Consider the following 11,650-nt stretch of genomic DNA (forward strand, 5'->3'; position numbering starts at 1 on the left):
GGAGTGGGGGGGGGGGGGGGGGGGGGGGGGGGTGGGAGGCCAAATGAGATCTAAAACAATGCTTATGTAAAAGGTTTTTCCAAAAAACATTGACCCCCCCTAATAAGCATCCTAATAAAACAAGTTTAAGATTGAAAGCATGCGCTAATCAGTAAAGCTTTAAATGTTTACACTGTATGTAGTCTGTTTTATTATGACAGGAATTCCCTTTGTTATTCCGTAAAAAAAATATATATATTTAAAAACCTTAAAGCAGCGTAACAACAACAAAGCAACTGGAATTAAGCTTTTTTGCCTTTTTCTTTCACTTAAACTGTATTGTGATATGAAAGTACATTTTTATGTTGAAAACTGTGTTGCCAATAAATTGCCAGATGTGTATGAATTTTCCTGGCAGCAAACAAAGGAACATGGGAATAAAAAAAAAAACATGGAAATGTACATTCACATGACTTAGCCAGTGAATAAGACCCACCCTGATCTGGGCTAGGACAAATCCATGACTACCAATAGAGGGTGCTGCAGGAAAGCCACAAAAATGGAAGAAATATTGCTTGGGGAATCTTTTCTGTCATTTGATTTGTGCAAATACAGAATGTTAGCGTTTATCAAGATTAAAAGGGGACTTTTTCGATTTCCCTAAATTGTTGTTCGCATGAGAAGGATGTCTCTTCTAAACTGTTACAAAAACTCATCGATGTGTTAGAAAATCATCAATGCGTCTTTCATTCACATTCTACACTCTTATCACATTTGAGTCGTAAATGTATATATTTACACAAGGCATTTACAAAGTTGAGGCAGTGTTATGGTGGGTAAATGTCCTTAAAAGCAGATGTGCTTTCATGCACCAAGATTAAACCGAAAAGCTGCTAGGAAAAATAGGTACAAAATAATACGCCATATAAATAAGCAGGAAAAAAATGCGCCCACTTACAGCCACAGGCTGAGATAAAGAAGAATATCAGCAACATCAACGAAAGATTTCAACCAATGTATGTTTGTGTAGAATGTGTAAGCCGTATGTAACGTTATAAGATATGTCCTCTAGTGTACATTTGGCACTGGAATTTGCCATTGGTCCAGCAATTGGCAAAATTGTTCCTAGATAAAAGGTGATGTACAAGTTGTTCCATCTGGGTGAGAAGTCTTTAAGCTATAAAAATATTTATGTTGTGCTCTCCCTTAAGATTACCAAGTCCACAGTTTTCGGGAAATTCTTCAGAAGAGACACTGCGGATTCATGCTCCATGTGTAAGAAACTATGTCCGTTGACCTGCAATGCAAGAATGAAGCACATGGTAAACAAAATGAACTGGGAGAGGCATGGAAGAACGGAGGGAGGGGGGCAGGAAAAGGCCTAGCTCAAAGAGGATAAAGAGATATACACTGAGGGAGAGAAAAGAGAGAGATGCACACAGGAGATCATGCTGTAAAAGGAGAGAAGGTGGAAAGAAGCTGGTCTTTAGACACTCTGGATCTGTGGAAAGAGAAGGAGCTGCTTTCTGCAGGCCATTCTAGTGGCATACACTGACAGCTACACACAAAACCAGACAGCCCAATAACTTTCCAGAAAGCTATTTAGGCACACAGAGGCTGGATTGTAGTTAGGCAGTAATGCCAGGCTTTTTGCTTTGGCAAAATATGGAAGACAGATACTATCTGAATAGCAATTTAGACTTGGGTGTTGTTCGTTTGGCACTTAATGTGTTTTTTTTTAGGAAATGTTCTACAAGTTTCCTAATTATATTACTTTTTACTGTTCAAAAGATTGGCATCAGTAAGATTTTATATTTTTTCTAAATTTTAATTTTATTCAGTAAGGATGCATTAAATTGATAAATTTACGTGATAGTAAAAATTTCCAATGTTACCATTTTTTTAAATAAATAGTTTTTTGATTAATTAGTGAAAAATATATCACAGTTTCAACAAAAATATTAAGCAGCGCAACTGTTTTCAACATTGATAATAAGTAGTTGGTAACACTTAACATTCGTAAATGCATTAACAAGCTAACATGAACATGCTGTTTTTACTGTTTTTTAAAATCCTACCAAGCCCAACATTTTGCATATAGTATATATAGAAAGTTATTTTTTGGAAGGGTGAAGGGATACATTCCACTAGCAAAAGACCAGATTCATCTGCATCACAAAGTTAAAAGTAAAATAGCAAATTGAGGTAGTTGGTGGTGTTGATTAGCCTGTTTCACTGATTTCCATTCATTTTGTAATATATTATTAATAAAATTCACATTCAATGTAAAATATATCATTTCATGCTATTTAATTTACTTGCGATACTTAAGGCTATTAAGACTATAAGGCTTCAAATATTATAATTTGTTCTTTTACATCAGACAAGACAATACCACGTCAAAGTTGGACAAACATAACAACAGAAGTCCATGCTCACTTGTTTGAGACACAAAGACACACACACTCACACATACACACTGTACATTTAATGCCACATGCAAAGCCCTCCACTGGCAGTGTGGCGGAAGATGCATTGTCACAACTTGTGGGACAATGTGATGGAGAACAGTGTTACCTTCAGAATTTTGTCCCCTGGTCGAAGAAGGTTGGAGGCAGGTCCATCAGGCTGTACCCTAGTAACAAAGATACCCTATAAGTCAAAAGTGATATGAGGTTAGGAACCACATGGTGACTATGGTTTAGAATCTTTGCCTTTTAATCTGGATTTAGATTTTCTTTAGTTTTTCTCTCTCTTTTTTCTCATAAATTCAAAGGCAATCTATAAAATAATTACCTTCATCTATAAAATTATTACCTTTTACAAGTAAATGCAAAGGTTAAACTGAAAAACAAAACATGTAAGATTCATTATTTTTTTATTTTAGAGTATGTGTTAGTGACTGTTTTTGTGCTGGTATCAAGGCAGAGATTATAAAGCATACAGATTTAAATTACATGTGGGACCCATCAGTATGCGCCATGTCAACACACATGAAGTCTTATTATTGGCGCCACATATTGAGAGTCCACCAAACTTTACTTCATTTCTTCGGGGCTCACGGGGATTCGACTTGTTAGAAGAACCCCAAAGCGACATTACACAACACAAGCAATCTTTATGCTATGTTGAAAACCTTATGGGGAAAAAAGAACAACACTTTTCTATGCAAATTGACAGTTTCTATCGAAACACAGTATAATATTAATACACATTCCTAACATAAAGCTACACATGAAATGGAAACAGAATGTCTTTTTTTCCATGTACTTCAGCAACATTTGAGTCACAAAACACTTGTTTTAACTATCGCCAAACGTTGCCAAGACATGAAAAGGTTAACAGGTAATGCAGGCAGCTGGTGTGCAAGGTTGTGCATTGCAGTAGTGCAGGTTTCCAGACTACTGAGAGGCACACTTTACTATCTGAAGAGAGATGGCTTTGATTTTGCTCTATATAAAGCATCGTTTTTAATGCGATTTCTGAGAATGAAATGCTGAAATTAGCATATTACATTATGCTCTGTCCTTTAAAACGAGAGTGAAATGGGCTTACCATGTCCGAGGGCTTGAAGGGGTTCCCCTGTCCACTGATTCCCCCTGAGATGCTGAAACCAAGGCCAGGGTTCTTCTCAATCCTCACACAGAGCTATTGACAACATAAAACAGAATTTCAGGTTTAAGGCATTCATCTGGATACATTTGAGAACACATCTCTTTCTCTACGTTTTTGGTCTTCCAAGTGGATACATCTGAAAATGCCGTTTTCTTGTTGTAGTGTGGACTGTGAAACTGGAGGTATTCGAAAACGATGATGTTTAGTCATGTGACCCATACTGTACCCATAGATATCTATGGTTATACAAGCATTGTTACAGAATACAGTTATTTTTTAATTGCTTTGGCGCAATTTTCACAAGCAATTGGTACATTTTCAAAACTCTTGGTACTAATATCTCAACAGATCATCAAAAGTGCACTTTTTTCAAACATTTCAGCATATTTTCAATTGTGTTAGTACAATACACACAATCACAAAATATCCTTTTCACTACACAAAATAAGTGTTTCATCTATATAAATGTTTCAGTCACAGCAACTGCCTTTCGTAAAGCTATTAATATCAAACTTTTCATTAGCATGTCTTCTCATTCATTTTAATACATGTGTCTATTATTTAATCTAACTCATTTTAAGGTTAATCAGTGAATAATTTGGTGATATTTAGATATTTAATAGATATTTAGTTTCTATAGAACGTGATTGCAATTTAGGGATAACCAAATGCACTGAATTATTTTTACACTAAAAGTGATTTATCTAAGATGATAACCACTATTTTGTAAGTGTGTGCGTGTGCCTACTTACTGTAACCATATTTTGGAGACAAATTGGTACCCAGAAGTAAGCAAAACTTGACAAAATCACCTAAAACCTTCCTTTGAGGACGTCCTCGTTTGTAAAACCGTGCGTTTTGCTATTTGTGAACACAGCAGGACACAAGGGAGAGGTACTGATCAGAGATGTATCAGAAGAAGGGAGATAGATGGCATCAAATACAGCATTTTACATTACATTATGCCATGTGATACTGTATATAGAAGCATTACCATGGCAAAGACTGCACATTATCATAACTTACCCTGGATCTGAAAAATTCAGCTAGAATATTCAGTCATATGGCACAGTGAGGACATTTACTGCATTGACAGTAAACTCTGTTCTAGCACAAAACCTTATGGCCATGTCATACCTTCATCACACCTTTTGATAACACACTGGATAAATACTTTTACAAACATTATTGATTTTATGTGAGATATGCAAGTTAGGTAATGTAAGTGTATTTTCTTACATGACAGTTATTGCCTGTATTACTGTAATTATTTCAGCAACAAAGGTGATTTGAAACATGAATCTTGCATTGTTTGCTCTTGAATGAACTGATTGTTAAAAGTACTAAACTGAAAGAAGATCATACTGTTGTGTTTTGGTGATTAATGCAAATGTTCTCAATACATATCACAATGATCTTGTGTTTTGAAACAATGATTATGTGGCATGAAAATATGTGCAACTACAATGAAATCATGAGATCAGGTTTTGAAAGAATGACTAGTGGTGTAACAAATGTGATCAGTTTAAAGTTTTGTACTAAGAGTTTTGAAAATGTACACCTTACTTGTGAAAATAGTACCAAACCAATTTTTAAAAAACTGTAAAAAGAGGAATTGCAAAGTTATCTACTTTTGTTTCGCAGTTCTGAGGGACAAGTCAGAATTACGAAATATGAACTTAAAATAAAAGAGAAAATGGTCCAAAAATGGTCAGAATTGTGAGATAAAAAGTTGCAATTATCCTTTTTATTTTTATTTCATGTCAGAAACAAACAAACACACACACACACACAAAAAATAGCACTGTGAGATATAAACTTAGAATTGTGAGGAAAAAAGTCAGATTTTTTAGTTTACATACTGCATCGCAATTCTGATGTTTTTTCTATTCTCAGAATTGTGAGAAACCAATTCAAATTGTGAAAAGTTGCAATTACGTTTTTTTTTGTTTGTTTGTTTTGTTTTTAAGTTATTGACTGAAATGGGCTTCCATACAATTCAGACATGGAATAGCGATTTTGAGTGCGACATTAACCTTGGATATTTTTCGAATAAAATGATTGAGATTGACAAGATGGCTGGTCATGTACTTGCTCAAATATTGATTTTGGATCATTTTTAACCAAAAAAAAGTTACGGACTGCAGCTTTAAAGTAGATATAGCCTTAGTTAAAAGGAGTAGAAGATTCAGAGTTAACAACCCTCTGAATATTTGAAGAACAAGGAAACATTGTATTGATATCCATGATCATGACATGGATCTTGATTGGTCTTGATTCGCAACTGTCCATTTCTTGGCATTTTATTTCAATTTATTCTGAGAGATGACCTGTACCTGCTCTGGAAAGCCATCCATACTCTTCTGTCCTTTAGTCTGGATGAAGCAGCGGGCGCTCTGAGGCCGGGGGCTGGTGGTGGTGATGGGCATGGGCAGAGGTGACTGGTACTGCTGGATGGACACCTTGTTGATGGCCCCCTCATACTGCTGGTCACGGGCCGTCCGGTGAGGAGGGGTGGCTGAGGTCATCATCATAGTCTGTTGTTGATGGGGATGATTGTGAACACCAGGCTGTGGGCAAACAATAGGCAAACGTTTAATGAAGTAGAGTTCATACAAATGGCAAGTGCCTTCTTATCATTACAGCTACAAAGACATGTATTAGCTACACAGGACCTTATGACATTTTGATTTCCCTATTTGATGCATTAATTTAATTGGACTTTTCTTCACAACACTAAATGTGTCAGCAGAAGCAAAATGTTCCATAATATTGAGTGACAACCTAAAGACATTCACAGATAGACTGAGGTTGCTAAGGAGACCGAGCGGGAACATGCATTGTGAAATGAATCACGACTGCAGGTAGTAATTAACCCTGGCATTTGAAAAAATTAACATGGCAATCACGATACAACAGAGATGTCTATTGCACAGAGAACAGGTTAAGCCTGTAAGCCTGTAGAAACTAAAGAGAAAAACATGTCAGGGTTTAATACTTTGAGACATGTGGGTGTCTCTCTAAAAAATGCATTGTGTAAATAATAAAACTATAATGAGATCCAGACAAATACAATGAATCATTTCAGTTCGGCACAGCTTATTTAAAAAAAAAAAAACATTTGCAGGGACATTTTTTTCAGGTAGTGATAATTTTACAGGATATATTTTTTATTTTTGCATTGTGTATATACATGTATACTGTAATATATTTATATAGCTTGAGATTTTATTAAGTCTTTTATGCTCACAGAGGCTGCATTTATTATCAAAAATACAGTAAAACAGTAATATTTTGATATTACAATAATATTTCATATTTTTACAGTGTTACTATAGATTATCACATAAATAACTGTTTTCCTATTTTATATTCTACAATGTAATTCATTCCTGTGATGGCAAAGCTGGATCAGAAATCATTCTAATTTGCTGATTTAAGAAGCATTTCTTATTGTGTGTTGAAAATGGTTGTGCTCAAGATTTTATAGAAAAGTAAAAAAAAACAAAACAACATTTTGTAAAATTATAAATCTTTGCTGTCACTTTAATGCATCCTTGCTGAATAAAAGTATGAATTTTACCCTGAATTTTACAGACACCAGTTTTATTTATTTATTTTTACTAGAACAATTTAATTGAACTTAAATGTCAAACTTACACTTCAGTCAATCACAGAATAAATTATAAATCGATTCACTGAAATAAAACTAATGATGTGGTCTTTAGGAAACTTAATGGTCAAATAAAAAAGTATGTTTAAATGTTTTACAGTGGTTTAATATTTACAATTATCATAAACATATTAAATTTTACTGCCCAGCCTACTGTATTTACTGCCCGGTTAACACAGCTAATGTAAAGAACTATTTGTAACACTAATTGATCTTTGACCAATCAGTATGACAAAGAAAACCATCCTGTATCAAAAAATAGAATAAAAAAATTCTCTTTCACACTCATAATCATAATCAATACCTTTTTGATGACATTCATGTTCTCTGGTGGCACGTCTCTTCGTCCCAGTGAATACGGGGCCCACTGGCTATTCAGGGAAACCACCTCTTGTCCATTATCTAAAATATTGCTCTGTTGTGAAGGTGTCTGAAAGGATATGGTGCTGTCAGCAAACAGAATTCAAAACAGTGCTCTAAAATGTACATGTTTTAAAGAACCAAGACTGAGAAGGACACTATCAGTTCACTACTGTTATTCATCAGCTTTCCATTCACTTGCTTTCATCTATTAAAGGGCTTTTGGGCCTTTTTTAGCATTGTTTATTTTGTGTCCAATTCATTAAAGTAACAATGATAATTAGATAATGGTGCAACACAAATTTTTTCTTTGAATCTTTTTGTGAAGTAAATTAAATTCCATTGATTCACTCCCATTGAAATTGTTGAATATTTAATTTCAACTACCATTCCCAAATGTCCGTGGCAGCAGCGGAGTTTCTTTCTGCCTTGTAAATGCATTTAAATTCAAAATATTTTTCATAACAATTTTTTAAACTTCAGAATTATTAACACTCCAGAGTTAATTATAAACTCAGGACAAACCCTGAGTTGACAGAACATTTATAGCCAGCATTGTGCGCCCGCTGAACTTGATCTAAACCAGGTTGGGTGTTTTTTTTTTTTTGGTTTTGTCAACTCTAAACCTACTCTGAGTTTGTTCAACTAACTTCCTGCAACAAGCATATCCCACTGCAATCCAGAGACTTTAAAATGCTGAAAGAATGCTGAAACTAATTTGAAATGAATTTACAAAAAGGCATGTTTGCGTTAAAATAAATTACAAAAACTCATGGCACAGAGCTAATTCAGCACCTGCCTGAACTCGATTTGTGCAGTTCACTATTCTCTATTCACTTACAGTATTCACCAATCACCTGTTGGTGAATAAGTGAATGGAGGTTGGTGAACTGTGCACTGGTGTCAATATTTAGTGAATTCACCCCTGACTGTTTAAAGTGACATCAGTGGTTCAACTGTAAAGTTACGAAGCTATGAGAATACTTTTTTGCGCAAAGAAAACAAAAATACGACAGTATCATGACGCGAGCGTGTGGCGTTATTTTATAAAGTTGTTATTTTTGTTTGTTTTCTTTGCGCAAAAAAGTATTCTCGTAACTTTACAGTTGAACCACTGATGTCACACGGACTACTTTGTCAATCATCTTGGTACTTTTCTGGACCTTGAATGTAGTAGTAACCTTGCTGTCTATGGGAGGGTCATAGAGCCCTCATATTTCATCAAAAATATCTTAAATTGTGTTGCGAAGATGAACGAAGGTCTTACTGGTTTCGAACAACACGAGGGTGAGTAATTAATGACAGAATTTTCATTTTTGGGTGAACTAACCCTTTAAGCATGATTGACTAAATTTGACATTTGGTTGTATTTTATAAAGATCAAGAAGGCCTTTCATAAATGTATCTCTGCTGTTGGTCACAGATAGTTTTGTTTCTGTGAGTTAAAGACAGAGGAAGACTGTAGTGCATAGACCAAACACAAAGACTGAGCACATGCAACAGAAAACACCTATATATGTTTAACATCACAGTGAGAGACAGTGTCTAGCCTGGAACTCAGAACAGGTGGTGTTTGATAAGTGTTAAACTGTGAAATGTATTAGATGGTCTGCCTTATAGAAAGGCTATTATAGTGTACATAACAAAGAGCCAAAATGATTATATTACCACTGTTTTAGAAGTTAAAGCAGAAGCCGCTCAAAAGAGAGATCTAAAAAAAGGTCTCCATAGGACTTCTTCATGCTGAAACTGGGGCTGAAGTTGCTTCATACTCACATTTGGTAGAGGTAGCCACTGAGTTGTTTGGTTTTCATGCTTTGTGTTATTGTAAAAGTTTATTGTCATGCTTCTGCTGGCATGCGGTGCAGCATAGCCTCCAGAGTACAGCATGCCGAAGTTTACTGTGTTGTGCTTAAGGACAGCGCTCTGATTGGAGGGAAACAACCACATGACATGAGTGAATGGGTGTGCCACACAGAAAGGTCAAAAGGCTGTGGCTGGGGATACACTGGACTGCACATTGCTGTAACAGAGTGAGTAAGCTTGACAAACAGAACAACAACAGTACGTCATTACTGCCCACGTGACACATTAGTGATCCACAGTGGTTACATTTACATAAAATAGCAGCAGTGTGGGACTAATTTCTGTGAACAATGAAGTATGCTGTAGTACTGTATTCCACTTACACAGAAACAAAGGCTCACCAACAATGGTGCATGTACATAACTGGGTAAATCTCAGGAAATAAATTTCAGGGTTATATTCCACCCCAATAAAAAAAAAAAAAGAAAAAGAAAAAAGAACTTATATTTTGCAGAAAGAATTTGAAGCCATTTGAGGATTTTTGGTATTGTGACAATTAATTTCAGGTCAATTAATTTTCCTTCATAATTATCATCACTAAAAGTGAGAAAAAAATCTCCTTACTTTAATGTGAAAAAAGTCATTATCATAAAGTGAAAAAAATTTATAATTATATTATTATAATGTAAAAATTAATTTTAATTAAAAAAAATATAGATTTTTTTTTTACTCTCAAATATAATGTTATTGAGAAAGGGTAGAATTTGATTTAATTTGTATAAAATAATAAAAATTTAAAATGTCAAAAAAAACCGAAACCTTAGAACAGAATATAGTTTCCTTTTCTTTTCTTTTGATTTTGGGGTGAAATATGTCCCAGACATTTCTTGATGGTTCACATGAGATTCACCTCACTGTTCATGAGTCTATTCACTAAAAAGCCTTCATTTAAGCTTTGTCTGTAATGTGTTATCCAAACATATTATATAAAACATTGAAAGATGTAGTCACTTAATAAGATAGTAAGATATACCTTGTTATAATAAAATCATATTAGTACATAATACAAAACTAAACTGAGAACATTGGTTATTGAGATCTCAACAATTATTAACAAATATATAATGACTTCATAAAGACAGAATAAAAGAATGGTTTAAAAGAATTAAACATTTTAAAAGAATTTATTTCTTGAAAATTCCCGAGAGGTTGTATAAAGTCCAAGCCAACAAACACTTACATAGAAGAACAAAAAGCAAAGCTTGCTTACTCACCCGGTCTAGCCTCTTGGCTTCTATGTGTCTAAGCAGCTGCTGTCTCCAATCTACTGGCATTTTGGAGGTCGGGTCCTCTTGTTTTTGAAGGACAGGTCTCATCTTCATGTCTGCTTCAGGGCTCTTTTCAATGCATGTACTAAGATTGTAATCTGAAGGCAATTTCTCCAGCAGTGCAGCCATGGTGGGTCGGGCAGACACTGGTCTTGCCTGAGATGCCCCATATGTCTCTGTGCTGTAGCTCCGTGCAGACAGGGGGCGACGTTGTGTCAGACTCTTGGTGGGGTAACCCATGATTGGCTTTTTGGGTTCTTGATAAGACGAGTAATCTTCGTCATACCTACCATTCCTCTTGTGGAACTGGGTGTCAGTGATGGTAGACAAGCTGTTTTGTTGTTCCAGCATGCTCTGCTGGGTACTGATATGCTCGTCCTTCGGACGCGAACCACGGCAATGGTCTGTGGTGCGTAAGGGTCGACACATGAAGTACGGGTCCTTCAGGTCGACCGCTGCAAACCAATCTCAGGGACGGATGTACCCGAAGATGCATTCCTGCGTCAACATCTTGAATGGTAACCGGTGAAGGGCCCGGTTCAAGACACGCAGGTCCAAGATTGGTCGTAACCCACCGCCTTTCTTGGGTACAATGAAGTAGGAGCTGTAAAACCCCGTCTACATATCGGCTGGAGGGACCGGCTCTATCGCATCCTTTGCCAGTAGGACTGCGACCTCCGCCCGCAAGACAGGACCATCGGCCGCCTTCACTGTTGTGAAGTGGATGCCACTGAACTTGGGGGGGGGGACGCCGGGTGACTGAATCGCATAGCCGAGCCTGACGGTTCGCAGGAGCCATCGAGACGGGCTGGGTAGCTCAAGTCAGGCTCCCAGACACTGCGCTAGTGGCATCAACGGAACTACAGGCGTACCCGCAGTGGGGCAGCGC

General features: G+C 36.2%; 1 protein-coding gene across 1 annotated transcript in view; it reads right to left on the bottom strand.

Moving 5' to 3' along the window:
* Positions 1 to 39: 39 nt before the first annotated feature.
* Positions 40 to 11,650, bottom strand: part of LOC107591191 (leucine-rich repeat-containing protein 7-like) — a 79,820-nt gene continuing 68,209 nt past the window's right edge. The window contains exons 19-25 of the mRNA XM_016280273.1: positions 10,708 to 11,125; positions 9,404 to 9,553; positions 7,572 to 7,697; positions 5,931 to 6,164; positions 3,535 to 3,627; positions 2,557 to 2,631; positions 40 to 1,276 (exon numbers count right to left, since the gene is read on the bottom strand). Of these exons, the coding sequence (XP_016135759.1) occupies positions 1,169 to 1,276; positions 2,557 to 2,631; positions 3,535 to 3,627; positions 5,931 to 6,164; positions 7,572 to 7,697; positions 9,404 to 9,553; positions 10,708 to 11,125 (1,204 nt within the window). The 3' untranslated portion in view covers positions 40 to 1,168. The remainder of the gene's footprint in view (positions 1,277 to 2,556; positions 2,632 to 3,534; positions 3,628 to 5,930; positions 6,165 to 7,571; positions 7,698 to 9,403; positions 9,554 to 10,707; positions 11,126 to 11,650) is intronic.

Source organism: Sinocyclocheilus grahami, unplaced genomic scaffold (assembly GCF_001515645.1).
Source record: "Sinocyclocheilus grahami isolate Dianchi unplaced genomic scaffold, SAMN03320097.WGS_v1.1 scaffold138.1, whole genome shotgun sequence".
NCBI lineage: Eukaryota > Metazoa > Chordata > Actinopteri > Cypriniformes > Cyprinidae > Sinocyclocheilus > Sinocyclocheilus grahami.